The sequence below is a fragment of the Cebus imitator genome, unplaced genomic scaffold, assembly GCF_001604975.1.
Source record: "Cebus imitator isolate Cc_AM_T3 unplaced genomic scaffold, Cebus_imitator-1.0 Scaffold287, whole genome shotgun sequence".
Classification (NCBI taxonomy): Eukaryota; Metazoa; Chordata; class Mammalia; order Primates; family Cebidae; genus Cebus; species Cebus imitator.
In genome coordinates, this window is record NW_016107602.1 from 307,478 (window position 1) to 329,957 (window position 22,480).

Here is a 22,480-nt window from a genome sequence, read left to right on the forward strand (position 1 = left end):
GTAGTCAAATTCATAGAGACAGAAAGTAAAATGCTAATTACCAGGGACTAGGAGGGAAGGGTATGGAAAGTTTTTGTTCAATAGATACAGGGTTTCAGTTTGGGATGAAGTTCTAGAGATGGACAGTGGTGATGGTTGCACAATAATGTGACTCTAGTTAATGCCACTGAATTGTATCCTTAAACATGATTAAAAAGGTAAACTTTATGTTATGTGTATTCTACCACAATAAAATTGTTTTAAAATTAAGTCTTTTAGCTTTCCTATTGAGGCTGAAATAACATGCATTTTTTAAAAAATGCTTTTATATTTGCATCTTTTTCCATTTGTCCACATAAGTACCTCCTCAACAAAGGTCCTAAACTAGCCCTAGCCTAATCAGGGGAGGCCTTCGGCCACAGCAATTATTTCCATATTTCACATCACTGGTGGTTATTTAGCCATCAATCCTCCGACCCACACCAACATATACACAATATATATGATTTGAGATTCCTCTATCTTATAATTCACTTACCAGATATGAGGAAAAGGCCTAATTCTCAAAATATATTCAATGCTACTCCCTTGACTAGACACACTGCCTTTTCAAAGCAGAGGTCATGTCACCTTTCTGAGTAAGGCAAATATTCTATCATTGCTCTCTTTCACACTGACCCAATTTCTCTTGTTTGATGAGGATTCCCAACCAGCTAAAAGCATTAGCATATGACAGATGACCCAAGTTTTATGCAGAGTTTATTTAGTAAAGAATCAGGGATGACAAATCTACTTATAGAATTCAAAGGAGAGAGTGTAGTCCGAGGCTGCGGCTTCCCAGGTCGCGAGTCGCTTTTCGGGGAGCCGAGGCCCAAGCGGGGCCGGGCCTCTTGGCCGGGACTGAGGGGCCCCCGCCAGCCCGCGGCCGCGCCATCAGTTGTCGTCGCCTCGTCCCGCTTCTCTGCTGAGGCGCCGCGCGGCCGGGCAGCAGGTCCAGGCCTCAGCCGCGTGCCCAGGGGCCTCCGGGGCCCTCCCGGGTCAGCATGCCCGGGGTGAAGCTGACGACCCAGGCCTACTGCAAGATGGTGCTGCACGGCGCCAAGTAGCCGCACTGCGCCGTCAACGGGCTGCTGGTGGCAGAGAAGCAGAAGCCGCGTAAGGAGCACCTCCCCCTGGGCGGCCCGGGCGCGCACCACACCCTCTTCGTGGACTGCATCCCCCTCTTCCACGGCACCCTGGCCCTCGCCCCCATGCTGGAGGTGGCCCTCACCTTGATTGATTCTTGGTGCAAAGATCATAGCTATGTGATTGCTGGTTATTACCAAGCTAATGAGCGAGTAAAGGATGCCAGTCCAAATCAGGTTGCAGAGAAGGTGGCCTCCAGAATCGCCGAGGGCTTCAGTGACACTGAGCTCATCATGGTGGACAACACCAAGTTTACGATGGACTGCGTAGCGCCTGCGATCCACGTGTACGAGCACCATGAGAACAGATGGCGGTGCAGAGACCCACACCATGACTACTGTGAAGACTGGCCAGAGGCACAGAGGATCTCAGCGTTGCTCCTGGACAGCCGGTCCTACGAGACGCTCGTGGATTTCGATAACCACCTGGATGACATTCGGAATGACTGGACAAACCCAGAGATCAATAAAGCTGTTCTGCACCTGTGCTAGGCAGGCGTCACTGTGACTGGGCTCTGGGCATTTCCACTACATCGAAGGAGAAAACCTATTTTTAAATGTAAATAAAATCTCTTGTATCCTGTGTGGAAAGCTGACCATTTGAAGAAGTGGCATGTGCCTTGAAAGGGGGCAGAGTGTTGAGTCGGTCATGTTGATAACACAGAGTCTCTGGAGGAGGTGCAGACATCCCGTCTGACGGTCCCTGTGGACTCTTTCTCAGTTGTATGTTGCTATAATCCTCCAAATCAAAGCTCTTTCTGCTTGTGCAAGATTCTTCCTATTAAACAGTTTTAACTAACCTTTTATAATCTGGAGAGAATACTTTTTAAGGCTTTTCAGCTATCTTTTTTAGAAAAACAAAGCCCACATCTTATAAAAAAAAAAAAAAAAAAATTCAAAGGAGATGGGCATTTGCTTGTTAAACCAGCCATTGTCAGCATCCGTTCTGGACAAAACAATGACAGCCTTTAAGCTATTGTGGGATGGGATTAAGTTTGCCTCGTTTCCCATTATAGTTTAAAGTAGTTCCGATGATACCTTAATTGATACAAATGTTCCCAACATTAAACATAGTGAACAATAAAGCAAGGGTAGGGGGATTAGGGAATGGGGAGTGAGAAGGAAGCCATAGACATTGTTATTGCACTGTCATCGTCATTATCCTCACCACATCTTCAAATCAGAAGGTGGAGATCCCACAGTACATGCACAGAAGCACAAGACTGGAAATAGACCTTTGGATGAAGCAAGCCATTGCAATGATTTTGGGATGGTAAGAGCAAATGAAGCCATCCTTATTTTTTATAATTGCATAATCCATGAAATAAATGCCTCCTATTTAATCACCATTTTAATAGATAAAGCTCAAATGAATACCAATATATAAACATAGATTGAATCAAGAAAAAATTCAACATGTCTCCTCTACAATAACACAGGGTTTGGCTGCATGATTGAATGTGGAATCTGCAGGGTCAGACCTGGAAAACAGTGAGCTGGTGTCTGGTTCAGGACTGGGTCAAAGAGGCCAAGTCATGTTTCAAAATCTAGGAGTTTGCTAGAAATTCCTCCAAGCCACATGGTGAAGATGTCCTGGACCAAGCTGACCAAAGAGCTAGGGGTCAGATTCCAGAATGACTGGACAAGCTGAAGACAGATAGCTGCAGGGAGCAGCTGCTCAGGTGGAATGCCTGAATCCTCATAGCAGAGCATACTGGTTTTCACCTTCAGTCATTTTAAAAGCACTCTTGGTACCTGAAACAATAAGACTTAGGAAACCTTAACACAAGGATGATTAAACACTATAACATTTTATGCAAGGAGTAGGAGTGGGGCAGCCAAGCTTTGAACTCTCCCTTCCTGGGAATTCTGGAAGGAGACACCTTGGTTGATGATTTAGGTCTTCCCCAGCTGGGACCTCAGGAGTTAAAGACTGGAACTTAATTCCTGCCTCTAAATTGTCTCATCATTTTCATCTAATGTACTGGAACACTTTATAGAGTCTTTGGTCTTCTTAAGAGCTTTAAGAAATGAGTAAATAGAATAAAATACTCTCATTTTCTAAAAGTCATTGAATTAAATAGGACAAAGCTTATACACAGCAGGTGAATACATATCTTTAAAAGGCTGACAATAAAATAATCACTGCTTTACACGATGGTTGCTTACTCAGAGGGTAGTGATTTGCTTGTCCATCTCATAAAGGGAATTTGCTGCAGACATAATTGGTCCGCTACCAGTATAATCCATTATGCACTTGGTGGCAATCACATAGACTGTCGAGACTGGAGCAAGCTCACAAGCCCATTAGAGTGAGCATCGTTTCTTTTCCTCCAATTCTCTCTGTGCTTGTGGACATTTTTATTTTGTACTCAAAGCTGTTGCTGTGAGTGCTGCCTCAACAATGTGACCTTTCGTACATGCAAAGATGGCTAAAAAGACTACTCCTTGACCCGTGGTCATTTCTTCACTGTCTCTTGTAATGAGTCATTGGCTGGTGGCAATGGCCAGAAAATGAAGTTTGCTACAACTGAGGCTCGGGAACGCCGCCAGTGGGCCCAGGGACTCCTCTATTGAGCATCAGCTGTCACTCTTCTCACTGCTGCACTGAGTATGGCCACTCACCAGAACTACTCCCAGCCTGTCCCAGGAAAGCCACACAACCCTTGGCTGGTAGTGTTGAGTCAATGGAAGAGCTCTTGAAAGAAACCTGTTCCCATTCCCTCATTTTTGTGAAGAATAAATGGGGACTCAGCCAGGGAAGCTGCCATCGCTGAGCTCCCTCAAGTAGATATGAATATTCTTTGTGTTGTTAACAATAAGAAGATGGATATGAAGGGGACTAAAGAGGCTCAGCCATATCTTCTTATTGGATATGAGCTCTTTAGTCCCCTTCATATCCATCTTCTTATCGTTGACAACACAAAGAATAGTCATCAATATTGAATAGTGATAACCAGGCACTTTATGCATATTATTTCCAAACTTCACAATTCTACAGTCAGGCATTATAATGCCCTCTCAGAGGCTGGTACATCGAGCCTCAGAAAACCTGAATGATTTGCCAAATAACACGTCATTAATTCCTACTTGAGTTTGGATACAAACCTAGGTCAGTTTGACTCCCTGCTCCTTCCCACCACGATCTCAGCAGTATATGGAACAATTCTAGACCCTACCACTCTCAGGCTCCAGAGAAAGACTCCCCAACACCCATGCTAGCTGTGACTATCATATCCTCCCACAGCCCAGACAAGGTAACCTTCCAAGCATCTATCCCACTCTATACTGTGACATATGTCTCTTAATACATTGCAAAGTTTTTCCTAATGTTTATTATAGATTTTTCATTGTAGGTTTGGAATGCATGCTTTATCATATGTTTAGATTATTTACTTCAACCATTGCTCTTATGTCAGTATACAGAATCCTAGAGAGAGATGTTTTCATGAGGTTAAAAGGAATGGGGAGTGGAATCAACTTGTAGCATAATGGGAACTCATGTTCCTCAGTAGAAGGAAGAACATCTCTCCTCAGTGGAAGACTGGTATCTCATGTAGCAGTCACTATAGAATTTGGATGTTTCAGTTACTTGTCTGCACATGCCTAATACAGCAAAGCCAAATCTCAGGAATTTCAGTGTCAATGTGAACAAGTGGTCCATTCTCCAGAGCCAGTGCTGCCTTGCTCCCTTTCTTAGACTTCCTGGGAGATTCTAAATTTGCATTCTGGCATTGATCCTGATTTATTATCTATCTTGACCTTAGCACATTATATAAGCCCTCTGAGCCTCTGTTTCCTTGTATGTAAAGCAGGATAACATCAACCTGACAAGAATATTATAAGGACAAAATTATATAAATGTCTTAATACAGGGCCTAATACTTAGTAGGCCCTCAAGAAATGATAGTTTTCTTTCCTTCCCTTTTTCTCTGCCCCCTCTCCCCTGCAATTACCTTGACCATATTCCCTGAATGACCTATCTCTTTGGATGCCCCTGTTGTCACCAAAGTGACATTCTGCATTCCCTCTGCCATTTGCCTGCCTTTTCCCTGTGTATGATGAGAACTCAGGGAGGAAAATAGACTAATGGTGGTTCGTTGTCCTGGGAAACTTAGTTGGGTAAGATTAAGAGAAGAGTAATTGAGATGACAGAATCAAGGATTATTAGTAATGGGAAAAAAAGTTTTCTATATGGTAGAGACTTTTATGGTTTGCTTTACCTGATTCTACTCTCATTTCATGTAGAGGAAAGTATAATTCCTCTTTTCTTACCCCGTGATTGCAGTGGAGTCATGTGAGCCGTCCTGGCCCGTGAGTTGTGGGCAATAGTGATGTGCATCATTTCCATCACAGAGCATTTAATTGCTGGTGCAAGGTTCTTCAGCCCTGGTTTTGCCCCCTAAGGTGAACTCTGAAGTGTTATGTTGAAATAAGACATTATAAAATGGTATTGAGTGACTACATAAAGTGGAGCCCACAGTGACCGACAGTGGGTACGTAATGTGAACAGTAAATAAACTTGTGTTATTTCAAACCACTGAAAGCTTGAGGGTGTATATTACCACAGAATAACCTATTGACTATCACAGTCCAAGCACTGACTTTCATGCTGTATCAACACAGAATAACCTATAGAATAAAGCTGCCTAAGCTTTGGCTTTCATGTTGTGGCCCCTTGAAAAGGGGTGGGCTTTTGGCCCTAGTAAGCAAGATATTTTACAGATCTTTTGGGAAGGAACACCCAGACTGGGAGACAGATCTGTAAACTGTGAGTTTTAGCTCTGGCTCATCTACCAACTAAGAGGTTCTCAGACATACTATTTCTGTATTGTTCATGACCATATCCCAAGTGTCTAGAATATGTTGAATTAATGAATCAATACTTCCACATTCCAATTGTTGGAACAAGAAAACTAACTGAGGTTAGTCAAACCTTCTGAATGCCAACTTTTCTCATCTTTAAAATAAGAGCTAGTATCTCTCAAAATATGGAAAATATATCATCAAAGGAACTTGCTACTCAAAGATCCTTGCTACTCAAATGGTAGTCAAAGAATCAGCAGCATCATTGTCACTGGGATTGTGCTAGAAATGCGTCCCATCCTAGTCCTACTGAATCTCATTATGCATTTTTAACAAGATGATTTCTATGCACATTAGAGTTAGAGAAATATTCATCTGCACGGTACTGGGGCTCAACTTTAAGTGGCCTGTAATCACATAGTGGCAAGGTTAGCCCTTTTCCACTTATCATTCAGTCTTTTGGGTTACTTTATGGAGAAAGTCTCAGTTTGATGTCAATGCCTTTAACACCTCACTAACAGCTGCTAATTTCCCTTTTAACAAGGAGAAAGCAAGCCTTAGGTTCCTGGGCAGGCTAAAGTATTTTTCTTGACCGTAACAGCATTGTTTTATTTTCATTGTGGTTGTTTAAATGGTTGCCTTTTATTTATGACAACTAATATCAGTTTTCTACTTGAAGTAGTGATGAAAACCTCTTTAAAATAAATTAATTTAGAAAAGTGAATGTATTTAAAGGAAAGAAACACATAATAAATGGGAAGAATTGTTTGCTTTAACGATTCCTTCCATGTCAAGGAACTCCATTGGTTTGACAATCCTGTCCTGTGTCTTGTCTCCACAGTTTCACTGATTAGGCAACTTTATTTACCCTGCATAGGGTAGGGGTGGGGAAAGTGCTATATTCGATTGTAAATTTAGGAATAAAATGAGCATCCTCCTTATATCTAAATTTACTCATAATTTGCTTATAAATTTCCAGTCCAATTGGTAGGATCCTAGCAGCAGGTCGTTTGTCTAACTGATCTTTACGGTGTGCCTGTGATATGCTCGGTTCTGGCTGTGTGTCTTATTTTCTGTCTTCCTGCTGTTCAAAGGTACTGCTCCCTTTGGAAAGCTTCAGACCAGCCTCTAGCCAGGCTATCACAGTGTCTTTGGTTTCTCAGCTTCTGATCCTGCTCACAGGCAAGAGTCAGGGGCACTGATGAGCTTGGGGTCCTTCTAGAAGAAAGCATCAGGTACTCATTTTCATGAATCATGAGACAAAAACAGAGAATCGTTTTTAAGGCATCTGGCCAATTCCCTCATGGCCTAACCACCATTGTTCAAGCAGGACCGTCATGAGGGATTTTAGTGATTACCCTTTTAATGACCCTGTTTTGGCAAAAGGCCCTAGATAAGAGTGCTCTGCTGCTTCCCTGGAGAGTGATCGCTTTTGTCTCTGGGCCCCACATTTGCTTATGTTAGTTCTCTACCACTTAACTAAAGTGGTGCCCCCTTACTCTTCATTATATTGCTCTGATGTATTTCCATCATGATACTTATCTCCACTGCTTTGTTTACTTGTTTATGGTCTGAACCCCTGCTCTAGACTGTAAGCTCAAGGAGAGCAGAACAACTTCTGTATTGTTCGTGGCTGTATCCTAAGTGTCTAGAATAGGTTGAGGACATGAATCAACATTCCAATTGTTGGAACAAGAAAACAAGGATATGTACTTTAAAGATCTAGTTAGTAGTCATTTTGTAATATCATTGTTGAACTCTGGAACTGAGATGTTCACCAGTTGTTGCTGCCGTGCATAACAATTAAATATTTGTCTACTGCATTTCTATTTCTTTGTTTATTAATGTTCTACTTACAGCTGGAAAGTGTTTGCAGTGGCTTATGATAAAGTCAACAGTCATCATCCAAAAGACAGGAACTTATAAGTAAGGGAGGACCCAAGGGAAACCTTTACACGAAATCATTGCTAAGGTATAACTTTCTACTGCAATCTATGCAAGATCTGTTTCCTAAGCTTTCTTTTCTGCCCTTCACGGGGTAAAGTTGCCTTGGACATTTAAAAATGCTTTGAAAAATATATATATTCAGAGTCCTAGAGCAGTTTCTGGTGAAATTGTCCAAAATTTTTTGATTTAGATGGTACTAGGACTCAACATTAACGTTAATTTTCAGAAAATTTCAAAATTTCTGAAATTTATACTTGTCCAGGTAACTGTTCATAAAGGCATCATGGCCAAATTAAATTATTTCATGCTTAGTTTTCCCTTTCTCATGTTTCTTGATGACAATACAGAGATAGGTAGGAGTCAGAAGCAGCATTTTACCTAGCCCAGACAATTTTTGCAGTGGTATATGTAGAAGCATGGTTGACACTTTCTGGTCTTTTAGTCTCTCTAAATATAAAGATGTCCAGATTGGCAATTTCCAAAGAATATTAAAGGGAAGTACAACAGGAAATAGGATTGGAATCTGCTTAAGGTTGGGGGTTCCAGGAGCTCCAAATTTGTGGGAGAATTTCATTAAGTTTAGTGGCAGTGGATTAGAAACACATATCATTATTCAAGCTGCTGATGAATGTCTGGAATTTGCTCCTAGAATTTGAATATTTTTTCTTTGAAATCAAAGCCATTTTGAATTACCAACTCAAGTCAATTTTACCTAGCAAAGGCAGAAAAGTATAAACCCTGTTGTCCTGAAATGTAGGCACAAATTTCTGTCAGATAGTAAATATTCATAACCATTGTGATTGTGTCTAGTGTTCTAAAGATAAAAGGCCAGAGGAAATTTATCACAGAAAAGAGTGCAACAAAGAACACAGTTCTCCAATAATTACATCCCCTGAATTACAAGCATACAGGCAGACTTAGAGAAACATACCAACATTTTAGTAGCTGCCTATTCCACAACAAATCCCATCTTCCCATCTTACCACCCTCATAATTCAATTGGACTAGAATAAACTCAGGGTTTTCCTCAGTCCATAATATTAATAGCTCGTATTTGTTTACTCTTTACCTTTTACAATGACATCTCATGCACTATCCCATCTAAACATTACAACTATCTTATATAGAAGGCAGATAGACATTCCTTTACCATTCTGAAGATGAGAGTCTGAGAATTTAAGTGATTTGGGAAAGATTGTATAAGTAGCTGGCAGCATCTGCACTAAGATTTCTGATTTTTTAACTTTACACTTTTTCTACAATGTCTCACAGCTTCTTGGTGATCACAGGAGGTCTAACATATCCTGCAGAACTACTCAGAAGCTTAAAATATGGGGACATTATCAGGCCTACATGCTCATCAAAGGCAATAATGGGCTTGACGTAGGTGGACTTAACCAAGACTGTCCTGGCAATGATCAATCAACTTTCTGAGAAGAGCCTAGGGCAGACCCACAACCTAGAGCTAGATTTGAACTGCCCCACCCTAGAGAAGGAGTGTCAGTCAGCCAGTATTCTCCCCAGAAACAAGCCCAGTGAATTTATTTACAAGGGTAGGGGACTTACATTTTGTTACCTCCCATGTGTTTCGAGGGATTGGGCCAAAGTGCAAGAATTTATGTAGGTAACTTTCATCCAAATCAATCTACTCAATGCTTGTTAAATAATTCATTCAGTGATGTGGCCAAGCATGCCTGGGTTGGTCCCATCCAGTCCCAATCCTTTTGGGACATAACTTGGCTCTGGGACACTCATCTGAAAGAAGCCAATATAAAATATAAGCCTTATCTCTCTCTTGTCTCCATTTAGTACTTGTCTAGCCTGACCACAAAGATGCCTCCTACCATGTTTAAAAAGATGCTCTCACTGTTTTCGCACACATCACATCTTTCTTGTTTTATGAAATTTATTTTAACAGAGTTGGGGAAGAAGAATTCTCTTTTATTGAGCCCGCAAATATGTGTCCAACACTAGGCTAGGCAATTCTAAGAACATGATGATTTCTTATTCTCATGACAATGCTGCAAGCTGGTTATTTCACAGACGAGAGAAGAAAAGCTAGAAAGTTAAACGCTCCAAGGTCATACAGACTGGAATTCTAGTGGATCTTCAAATCTCTAGTTCATGACCTTTGCACCCACAAGATGTTGTGAACCCAAAGATAAGCTTAGCCTACTTGAGCTTTGGAGAAGGAGCTGGGTCTTGTTTTCTTTAGGAGGAGAGGAGAAATCAACCTCTTTCTTTTTCTTTCCAGTAAGGCTGAGGGATGTGGAAGTTTAAGAGCAACAAAGTCTCCGCAGAGGATGAGGGAAGCTTCCAGAGGGCAGGAAGGAGGTCTGGACAGCCCAGTCTAGCAGGGGTGGAGCTGCTGCAGATGCCTTCCCAACAAACAGACAGTGCGGAGTCCTGCTGGTCCCTGTTTTCCCAGGGCAGAGAACTAACTGCCCCTATTTCCGGCCCCTCAGCCTCCCGGCAGCCTGAGATAAGGCACTGGAGGTCGCACCTGGAGGCTCAAGCCAGCGGGGACCTAGGAGTGGCAGACACAGGGGAGGGCGGAGGGGGGGCATGTGGGAGGTGGTCTGGTGCCAGACTTGGACTCAGTATGTAAGGGGTTGGGCAGCCCACGTGACTCCAAAGAGGCGGAGACAGGCGAGCTGGAGGGAGGACGAGCAGGCGCCAGGAGGGGTTGGTGGGGGGGCGCCATCTGAATAATTGAGGAGCTGTTCTGCTCAGCAGCAGCGGCTGCCTACTGCCTTCCTCTGCCGCCACCACCACCTCCCATCCCAGCTGGAGAGACAGCCCCGCGCTGTAAGTGCGGACGGCCAGCCACCAGCCTCGGCAGCTAGCCGGTCGCCTCCAGCCCCCAAGCCGGTGAGTGAACGGCCGCCTTCGCCGCAGTTTGTCTCTCTCCGCGACCCCAGCGCCCCAGCGGGACCCCTGCAACTGGGATGGTCGCCTCTCCGGGATAACTCAGGGAGCCGGAGTCCCCGGGAGCGGGGGACCATGAATATGGCGCGGAGGCCGAGGGTGCCCTCCGGGAAGGGGTTCCCTGGAAGAGCGGAGGAGCTGGGTCAGGCTCTTTCCGGCTCTGGCCTGGAATGAGGCCCGGACGGCCCGCGGTCTGGGGGCACCGGGCTCTGCCTAGCGGGAGCTGCCGGGCGGGGCGGGGGCCAGCGCGGGAGGCAGAGGGGGAGCCGCGAGCTGCGTCCGGTCAGCCCGGGTCTCGGCAGATGCCGGGCCCGTCCTGTCCCCCGCCTTGGCGCGCATCCTGCACGGGCAGCTCCGTTCTCCGCCTCGGACTGAGCCCATGAAGCCGAGATGCTTTTCCGGCTGCAGTCCGTGGGGAGGTCAGGAGCAACGTCTGCCCTTTTACCTGGCAGCAAACTCCTCAAAGGGACTCCCGCCGAGCCCGGCGCCCAGACCAGGCCGGTGGCGCCCCGAGGGGGCGTCTGTCCCTGGAGAGCGGTGACTCGCCCGGGGGCGGCGAGCAGGACGTGATGGGCGCGATGTCCAGGGAAGGGAAGCTCCCTGCCCAGAACCGGCAGCCCCAGCAAGGGGAGCTCTCCTGCACTGCTTCATCCCTCAGTCTCCTCTTCTTCCCCCACCCCAATGCACACCGGCTCCCCTCGAATCCTAGAGGGCCAGGCTAGGGCAGCGTGGTAACGCTGGATGCAGCCCCCACCCTCCTTCTCTCTCCTGTGTCACCCCGCCCCCTCCCCAAATGAGTATTTTATATTACGATTGAAGAGTGAGCAAAGCAAAGGCTGAGAAGAGATGCCGAAGGCTAGAGCAGCAGGGCTTGCGCCTGTTCCTGGCACTCCTCATCCCCCCACCTGTGTGAGGCTCCCTTCCTTGAGGTTTTGAGCGGAAAGACTCACAGGAACTGGCTCTGGCGAAGGGATCCTCGCCTGAGTGTCGGGGGATGTCACTGGCCGGAGTTGCCCAAGGGCCGCAGGATGACAACCTGCCTCCCCATAAGGTACAGGGTATAGGAGAGCGCCGGGGGCAAGGTAGCTCTCGGCCTGGGACTGAGCACAGGGGATGGCGCTGTCTGCGGTGCTGAAAGTTCTCGGAGGCTGGCTGCTAATACTGCCGGGGCCCGCATTCCCTGCAAGCAGAAACTGCGTTAGAACCACGTAAAAGGTTCTAAGCAAGTGACCTAGAAAAGCAAGTAAAGGGGCTTTGCCTTTCCCGGCTTTCTGCTTCCCCGGGTTTCCGCTTGGGAAAAGGTTCCTGGCTTTTCTGGGTGGAAGAGGAGGAAGCGGGTGACACTTCAGGATCCAGCTTTGCTAACTTTGGGAGCTTCCTCGTTCTACTTCCTATACCTGAGCAGTGAGTCTTCCTGTCGGTAGAGTGTTGAAGCGCAGCCAAGGATGCTCTTTTGATAATAAACATTTCTGTGGCCTTCAAGAATCAGAATTGCTAGGCTACACAAAGGAAGGGGGTTCATGGTTATAGCTTTTTCCTCTTCTTAGAACCCTTCTTACCCCACCTCATGTTATTTACATGCTCATAAAGATCGCTAAGTAGCCCTGTGTGTTTGTTTCTTTAGCTGTCTTTTATGGGTAAGATGGGGGAAAGGATTGAGCAAATTTGGAGAGGCCTAGTTTGTACTGAGCACCTCTATCTGCTGGGTAATAATATTTCATTTAAACTTCACAATAGCTGCTAACCATTAGTAACACACAGAGAAGGAAACTGAAACTTGATTCCAGAGATTGGATTCAAAATCAGATCTGTTTAACTCAAAGTCCAAGCCATTTTCATGTCTTCATTTTGGTACTTGGCTCTGAATAGCTGTTCTTGGGGATTCTAGCAGGAGAATGACAAAGGAGGGAGGCCTGCTCTTCTCTTTCACACACTCTCCTCTCTTCCAACCCTTTTCTCTTTAGTGCATTCACCCACTCACTGTCACGCACTCCCACCCTCCCAACTGCTTTTGCATGCTGCTTGAGATACCACTGTTCACACAACTTCAGCTCCAAAACTATGGAAACAAGTTACAGAACTAAATCAGCAGGCTTTTCTAAAAGAGTAGCAGGGCTTCAGGAAGTCTGAAGAACTAGAGTTCACAGGCACTTTCATATTTAGAATTATACTATTGAATTTTATGACTAGAATAGCTTTGAATATCATTTAGCACCATTGCTTTACAAGAAAGAAAACCACTAGTCTAAGTCACATGTTGGAAAAATTAGAACTCAGTTAACTTGATTCCAGGGCCAGGGCCTTTCCCACTATTTCATGGTGTCTGAAATACTCTTCCATACTGCCTTCTTTGATTACCTTTGACAAAACATCAGCATCAGTCAACTATATTAAAGAATATACCAAAAATACTAACACTTAACATACAAGCATTCCTCTTACCTTTCTTCCAGCTCCTTCTTCATCCAGCTCTTTCCCCTCTGGTTCTACTAGTCCAGTGTTGTCTAACCTAACATACCTGGGAGACATGACAAACCTTTCTCAGTAAGAGTTTTCTCTGTAGCAGCAATTCACAAATGGGTATGGTGGTGTGGCATTTCTTTACTTGCCCTATGTTGTCTATATCTCCTCTTCTATGCCCTATTCCTAAAAAAAAAAAAAAAAATTCCCAAAATGGGTTACCCCAAGGAGCTGCCAATGTTCTCACAGTGACTTGGAAAAGGCCCTAATAAGACATAAGATTTTTATAGATAAAGATCATTGTAAGTGCTAATATCTATGAAATGCTTACCATATGTGAGGCACTATGCTAAGTTATTTCATCAATCATTTTACTGAATCATCACAATTCTGTCAAGTAGGTAGCTCCATTAAGGATGATCCTAGAGTTCTAGTTCACCTTAACATGTTCTGTTCATTTCCTCTTTCTTCTCATTCCAGCTCATAGTAAATTAGATTTTGATATTAAATTGATAGTTCCATTCTGCCTCAAAATATAGCATTTAGAAATTCAAATTCAACTCAAATGGCACTGTTTTGCTCTCTCATCTCTTAATATTTACCAAACATATTCTCCCCATTTGTTATCCCTTATTTAAAAATTCCCTTATGCCTTCTTATTGATAATGCCAACATTCTGCTTCAGACCTTTTCTAGAGCCAATTAAGGTATAATTTGTAATTAAATACATAACTTATATTGTACCTTCACTAGGTGATCTGACAAGAATGTTATTGCTGATGTGCTCTGGGCCCTGTGAACCAGAACCTTAAACTGTCTGGAACTATTCTGTCCAACATGGTAGTTCCTAGCCACATGTAGCTATTTATATTTAAATTTTAATTAATCTCTTAAAAATTAAAAAGTTAGTCTCTCAGTCACACTAGCCATATTTCAAGTGCTCAATAACTCTATATGGCTAATGACTACCATATTGGACAGAGCAGATATCAGAAAATTTTTATCATTTAAGAAAATTCTGTTGTAATGCTGCTGTAAACAGTACTAAAAACACCCTCACAGCAACCAAGCACTAAGAACCAGGAGGAAGTAAGGACCTACTCTTCTTTGAAGCCTCTGCCAAGAAAAGCAGAAAAAGCCACTTATTCCTAATACATCACCAGCAGCCCAAAGATACCTAGGACAATTAGGCTACCAAGGAGTGTGTGCATCTTACATAAGGAGCTGGTAGTCTCTGGAATTTGCCTCATGTGAATTCTATGTTATTATAAAGTAAAATATTCCATGAATGAGGTTTACTGGTTTCCTGAATTTCAACTTAGATATAATCTGAAAGTGTATGTTTATCTTGTCTTAGTAATCATAGTATGACAAACATGGAAATAATATAAGAGTTGGAGTCAGTAGCATAGGTGCCACTTACTACTTGGTGACATTATGAGACCCTCTAGAGCTCCATTTCTTCATCTGTAAAATGTTGATGAGAATTGCCGTAACTATCTCATAGGACTATGGTGAAACTTAAAGTGTAGGTATATGAAAGTACTTTATAAGGAGAATGACTGAATCTGCAGTGGTTTATTATTTTATATAGATATGGTACAGTCAATGTACAAATAGGGTAGTTGAGGCTGAATACATTTCTGAATGATTGTAATCCTGATATGACTGTATTTTTGCCTTTGTTGTCATTTATTTCACTGAAAAGTGGAATGGTGAAGAAAAAGATTGGTTATTGAAATTTCTGGTTAGCTAGGTTCTATTAACTGGTAATAGGAGTTTAGAAATAACAAGAAAGCAAGCATTATAGATATTCCTCAGTATGAGTGGGTGAGAGGGATAATTTTAAAAATATATTCTTACTAATTACAAATTGAAATGAGCGTCTATCCATTCTCATAAATCAGTTGGAACAAGAATAATTCTATTTTATGCATCGATTAAGCCAAATTAAAAGTGAAGGTCATTAACTTGACTGAATTATTGAGTTTGCATTAGGGATCCTAACCTTAAATAATAAGTCTTTATTCATTCTCTAAGTTAAAATCTCTTGGGGTCATTAGGAGACCCTTATGCATCTAGCTAACATTTACTCCCAAACCTGGCATCTATTATCTACTCCTGCACTTTGATCCATGTATGCTATTTATGACTCCAGTAAAAGTGCTTTTCAGATGCAGCCATACGTTCTATAATGGCTCACCATTGTGAAACTTAAATATTTTTCTCTTATAACACAAAGATTAACACAGTGCTTAGACATTGGAGAAAATAAGCCTGGAAATGAAGCTATTCCATCAGATGATTCTTCATTATATTTATTAGGTTGTTATCATCTTGAAAACTCTATGAAATCACTTTATTTATTCATTCATTCATTAACAAAGCACCTGAGAGTCAAGCTGAGTATGACTAAGGGCGTTAGATTCTATCTCCAGTTCCAGAAATCTAGTTTACTTTTGTTAAAAGTTAACAAAGTTATAGATGGTACCTTGTAAGATGCTCTGCCAGGTAAACAGTTGAGACATACGCTTAGCCTCTGTTTCTGGTCAAGCATGCTGTCCTCAAGCCTTTGTCCATGTGGAACTACCTTACTGAAAGAAAAATAAGTGAAGTTGTTAACTCTGGCCTCTAGTAGATGATGCTAGCTTTAACAATAACATATTTTGCTGGGCATCATGATTTATTCATGTCATTGGACCTGTTCACTTCTTGGAAGGACCTGGATTTTGGAAAGGGAAAATGCCATTACCTTGGAGCTGAAAAGACTGTTTCTCTGTCTGTAGCTTAAAGAAAATAAATAAATGGGAAAAAAAATAGTTGATATGGGGAAAAAAAAAAAAAGAATTTCTCTCATTGTATTCCCCAAGAGATAAAGAGAACTGACAATGTAGCTTTGAAACTCATCCTTATAGCATACAATCATCCATTTAATCAATAACATAGTTGAAGAATGTCCTATATTGACACAAAAATGCTGTGATCAAGAATGTTTGGAACACATGAATGCTCAAGAAATATTTGTTGAGTTCAGAACATTGTTCTAGGTTGATTCATGCCATACACTCATCTAGCCAACCCTCTGTACCAAGAATTCAGTATTCCCTATGGCATGTTCCTTTAGCAAATAAAACAGGAGGCAAACACAGTATTTCAAATCTTACCCTAATAGCCACACTTCTAGCCCTTTCGAGGGCATAAATAGTGATGGCCACGACAGACTACTCCTGAGAATTGTGTCTTGCTTCTTCACCCAGAAAACAAAGGATACATCAGCCCAAGGGCCTTGCATTTCACTGTGATGAGGCAACTTCAGAAACTCAAAGTTTAAATGGAGTTGTGTGTTCTCTTCCATTTTTACCTTCAAGAGATACTTGTCATTTCCTTGAGAAAATATTGGGTTGGCCTTCACGATTGTGGCAGGCAATTTCTGTTTTTCCTAAATTCAGAAGCAGCTTAGCTTAGAATGAAGGCACATATATTAATTAGAGGAGAACTAGCGACATTACAGTCTGATGGTTTACAGAATATTATCATTTTCCGGGAATAATAAGGCTTCCCTTTAAGAGTTTTAACTGGTGATTACTGACAAAAATTAAAGAAAAACAGCTCATTCTATTCTAGCAAGTCAATAAGCAAATGCCTAGAATTAACTGATTCTTCTTTGCCAAAGGCAAAATATTCCAACCCAATGAACAACAAATAATCAAGCTGGTTCTCACTGTCTCTTCTTTTTAGAATTTTTTCCATGTTTTTAAAAAAAAATCAGTAACTAAAAAATAATTGCACCCAGGTGTTTAAACATTCTGATGACAAAAATGTCTTCAGAATGGAAAGGCTTAATTGTTTGTTATAGATTATGCAACATATTTTTATGCAAATATTTTATAACAGTCACATAACTGAACTCTCTCACTTTAGAGTGAAATTGACACTGGGAACAGTCACCTGAGTTAATGTCAGAAGAATATGACTTGAATCTCCTTTCTCTCAGCCAATTATAGAATGTACTCTGCATTTTTTTAACATCATGTATCATTTCATTAGTCATGAAAACTTATTTAGTCGATGGGTTTAACCTCTTTCACCAAACTTTTATCAAAGATAAAAGGGAGTAGGAAAGAGGATGTGTTTGGAGTTCAGATTATTTTCCTTTGTACCTCCAGGTGAAAGAACTACTGGTCAAGGATGGTCAGCAGGTAGAAATTTCAGGGGTGGAACTATGAGCTAGAGAAAAAGATTCAAAACCTCAGCATCTTTGTTGCAAGAATTTGGGCAAGGATTTAACTCTTTAATCCTCAACCCTAAAAGAAAACATTTGGATTAAATAGTGTACAACATCCTGCAAGCTATAACATTCTATGGTTTGATGAAATACGGCCAACAGCTTAAATAATCCATTATTTGCCTCCTTAAACCCAAAAAATTAAACATAAATCAAGATTCATATTTTTACATTATTACTTATCAGAAGCTCTGAATTTCATGCTGGTACTTTACCTGGTAACAATAATGATAATGATAGCCAATATTTATTTACAATTACTATGACCTTACAAGGTTGGTAATATTATCATCGCCATTTTACAGATGAGAAACCCAGATACTTAAGTAGTTAAACTACCTGCCCAAATTCACGCAGGTAACAAGTTTGTGCCACCACGCTACACTGCCTCTATAAAAACCACAAATCTGAAATATAGATAACTGATAAGTGCTATTTATAGCCATTTAACATACCAGCCAGTTCTCTGGAGAATTTCTATTTTACCTCCATTTTTTACTAGAAGAGCAATCAAGACAGTGAATAGAACCTCAGGTCTGTGTATGGGAATCTATGTTGTCTTTCTCTAAGACGGCTCTTGTGCTTTTGCAGTTGATGTCATTGACCAATTGTTTACGTGGTTCAGCATTGAATGTTGGTGCTCCACAGGCTGCTGCATGTAGTGAGAACCACTCTGCTGCCTCTTCCCAGAATGTGTAGCCAGCCACACCACCAGAAATAGATGGTGTTAGTGCAGGATTGATCAATCCTGCACCTTCTAATGCTACAAAAGTTAGCCCACCACATCTTCACTGCTCACTAGTGCTTTCTAGCTTCTGCCTCTAGGTTTTTGACTCAATGTAACAATCTAGATAGCTTTTACGGTAGCGAGCGAGAGCTCCCAGAGTGCCATTTCCTGGAGGTAGGCTTGGGTCAAGGTTAAGACTAAAACTCAAAATCATGTTGTGAAATTTATTTCCTTCTCATTTATCCTGTTAACAAATCAGTCATAAATACAGTACACCACAGTACCCATTTATTTCACTGTGGATTTCAACGTACTAAATATGCAAATGAGCTTTTAGCTCTTAATATGGCATATCTAGCTAGCTGAGAATGCTCTGACAGCAGCCAAATATATATGTTTATTCTTTATTCTTTAGCTCTAGTTTCTGGTTTATTAAACTAGCTACATATCCCATCAGCACCAAAGCCAATTACAGAATGCATAATTCTACTTCTTCCTCTGTGGTTTTCCAGATATTCTGTGGGGAGTGGAATGGCCTAGGAGTCAGAGGATCTGGTTTCCAGACTCAGCTTTATAATACGCTACCTGTGAGACTTGGGACAGCACCATTCACTGCTTTAAGACTGAACTTCCTTGCCTTTAAAAGAGGGGTAATAGATGTTGCCCCTCACATTACAAATATGACCAATGAAATGGCATTCGTTAAAGCTCCTTGTTAACCATAAAGTTTGTCCAAAGGAAAGAGATGGATTTTCCATCCTTTTAGTCCTTCCCAGCCAGAAATTACTCTCAAGTTGTTGATACCCAATCCTGAACCAGGGTTGACAGCTAAATCAACAGCTTTAAAGTTAAGAAGAGCTTGGGTCTAAATTTGTAAATCTAGAAAATGGCACTTACAATAGGAGAGGCCTCCTGGTTTCTTCTAAATTAATGGTTCTCAACCTGGGGCAATGCCACCTCACTAAGAGGTATTTTGTATCGTCACAGGACACTGAGGGAGAAGGATGTTACTACAGCCTTTTGGTGGACTGGCATCTGGAATGTAAAACATCCTGCACTAGACAGAACAATGCTGCCAAATAAAAAATGTCCTGCCCAAAATGCCAGTAGCACTTCACCCCCACGAAAACACACTGTTCAAAGTAGTGTGCCGTTCCTGGTCCCTAATTCTCCAATTAATTCAGACAGAAAGTTTACTTTTCATTTCCTCCCTCAGATGAAATTCAGCCATGCTCATGTGAGGTTTGTAATAGTTCTGAACTACAGAAGCATAACCAGATTTTCAGTAAGTTTACCAATAATTAAAACAATGGGGTCAGAGATCAGTGGTTTTAAAATTGGCCCTCAGAAGCTTCTACAAGAAGCCCCCTCCAACCTCTGCAGGGGCAAGGATTCCCAGTAGGTTAATATGCTTATAATGTGGGGCCTAGCCTAAAGGCTGGCATATTTAGGGACACAAAATCAGTAAATCATGATTCTAAAACCACCATCTTTGCAATTTATTGAAGAAGCATTGTGATAAGCACTTGTTTTATGACAAGCATGGGTAGCTAGGCACTGGATATGAGACATAATCCCTGCCTCAAGTCACCAGTAATCGGAAAGTCACACAGATGTAAACCCCCACTAATTATGTATGCAGCATCACACATGTTGTAACATATTATGAGGGAGCCTCCAAGGAGAGACCAGGGAACTATTCACCTCCACCGAGGAAATTATAGTTGGACAGTGTCTTGAACGGTATATAACATTTTTTGAGGTGGATAAATGAGAGATAAAGCTATTTTAGAAAGGGGACCAGCATAAGCAAATGTTGGAGGTGTGAACAGAAATTACATATGTGCAGGCTGATGTGCTTACCTGGCTGGTGGGAGGTCATACTGGAAGGACTGGGAAACTTGAATACAAGCAGGCAGATGTATTTATTCAGTCAGGGGCTCATCCTTTGAATAGGGCTTTTATGAGTATCTTAGTAATAACATTTGAATTCAGAGTCCCATCTTACAACTAGAGGAAATCTCAGAAATCACCCTAGCGTCCTCTTTTTCCTATGGTGTTTTACAGTTGAAGTAGTTAAAACCCAGAGATGTTGAGTGATTTGCCCAAAGTCAGCTAGCAAATCTGTGGCAGTATAAGAGCTAGAGCCTAGTCCCTCCTCTCAGTTCATAGCATTTTGCCCTGCTCTGTACTGCCTTTGGGAATTTTAGCCGTCATGTGAGCATAACCCAATGTAACACACAAAGTGACTATTAAATCTTCATGAAGCTCAGGTTTTCCATTGCTCACTATGAAGCTGTACCACTGTTTCTTCATTACAAGCAGGTGATAGATAAGACCCTGAGCTGCTTCTACACAAGAGCAGTCGCTTCAGAAACAGACAGACAGTACACCAACACGTGAGCATGACATCCTTTGCCTGCCACACACATCCTCCCCTGCCTCCTCGTTTCAAACTGCCAGAGATTATGGAGTCACAGCCTGAACAGAAGGCATCTTAATCTCTGGTGGTTCTGTAAATAATATGCTGTTCATACTTGCATATAAATTATCACAGTCTCTCTATTTTCTAGATGAAGGAGGATTCAGAAAGATGAAGCTGCCTGCACACAGAGCACATCAGAGATAGGATTTCAGACTCCAGAGTTGCAGCCCTCTTTGTAACAGGGTTGAATTTTTCCCTCATCTGCATGCTCCTAATAATTTATCCAGGCTTATGGTCTTACATTTCACCTTATAGCCAAGTTAAGCTAGTCTCTGTATATTCAGGTTTCTGAGATCAATTATTTCTTACTTCCCTTTCTTTCTGGCCACTTTTCCTCCACTCTTCATTTAATAAGCATTTAATAGAAATCATCTACACTAATCCATTCAGTTTATGAGAATGGAAACTGAGACCCAGAGAGGTGTAGCCACTTGCCCAAGTTTACTCAGTTAAAAGTAGTTCTGTGACTAGATTCCCTGACTCGCAGTCCAGTGCTTTGCCTTCACACTATACTGCTATTTTCCCAGGAAAAATAACATGGCATTTTCCCACTCTCAGGCTCCCTTACTCCTTGCACAACCCCACAGGATGGATAGAAATGACTGATTGCATGTGCTCTGAGGTTCATTCCAGAACCTTGTTTAGAATGCCCACAACTTGTTATCCTTCATGCTGTATTGGTCCATCTGTCATATTAAGAAGCTGGTTAGGAAGGAGTCTGACATACTTTCTGGTCTAGAGGATATTTGTGATCTATGCCACCACTCACATAGTGGTTACTTGAGGGAGAGGGGTGTTACTACAGGAAGTAACAGGAAGTTACTCAGTAACAGGAAGTGTGCTCAGGAAGAAAGAGGGCAGAGTCCATGACTCCCATCATTTGAGAATGAGGCAAAGCTCACCCAAAACTTACTGTAAGTGGCAGGATATTAGATTCATAATCCCAGAGACCAGGCAGTTGGGCAATTAGATGGATTTAAGCAAGATTGGGAGTGGCCAAGAAAGTGAAAAAAGATAACTCCCAAACCATGTCTGCTTCAGGGGCAGGGTATTTGCCTGGATTGATCACCATGATGCATTTCATTAGTGTAGACAAAGATCACATTAATAAAAGATTTCTTAAATCAATGGAACTAAAATTTTCCATTTATGTCACTTCTCAGGAATCATGTTAAGACAAAACCAGATTGTATTTCAGTAAAGATTATATTGAAAAGAGAAGCAAGTAAGACGAGAGAGATATGCCAGAACTAGCTTCTTAGGTAGGGCTTTATAGGGTCACGATTGTCTCACAAGCTGATCGGGCTAATTAGATATAGAAACTTGATTTTATCAGTTCTATCAAGAGTGATCCAGCTCTGAAAAATTTAGCCATGCTCCCCAGGTCCCAAGAAACTGGTTTGTTAGCTATATGCCAATATAGCCACATATAATAGTAGATGCTTTTAAGTGTGGCCCAGGCTATTTTCTTCCTAATAGTGGGATAGTGTGAAAACCAAATGAGTGGTCAAACATAACCTGTTAGCACAATATCAGGATTAACGGGGTTGGACAGAAAGTCTGATGAAGTGTGCCATTCAGGCTGCAACAGAGACAAAAGAATGCTTCCAAATTCCACCCAAGGACAATTTTCAGGTTACTAGAATAGTCGTGGCCTTCAAAAAGGGGTCTTGTTCCCT

General features: G+C 42.0%; 2 protein-coding genes across 2 annotated transcripts in view; both read left to right on the top strand.

The window, feature by feature from the left end:
* Window positions 1–872: 872 nt before the first annotated feature.
* Window positions 873–2,017, top strand: LOC108284987 (ER membrane protein complex subunit 8-like). The gene is given in 1 exon segment (XM_037729027.1): window positions 873–2,017. A coding segment is annotated over 1 exon segment (633 nt). The 5' UTR covers window positions 873–1,022; the 3' UTR covers window positions 1,656–2,017.
* Window positions 2,018–10,564: 8,547 nt separating this feature from the next.
* SLC7A14 (solute carrier family 7 member 14) overlaps window positions 10,565–22,480 on the top strand; it is a 117,474-nt gene continuing 105,558 nt past the window's right edge. Inside the window, exon 1 of the mRNA XM_017501967.2 lies at window positions 10,565–10,787. The gene's annotated coding sequence lies outside the window, so the exon portion shown is untranslated. The remainder of the gene's footprint in view (window positions 10,788–22,480) is intronic.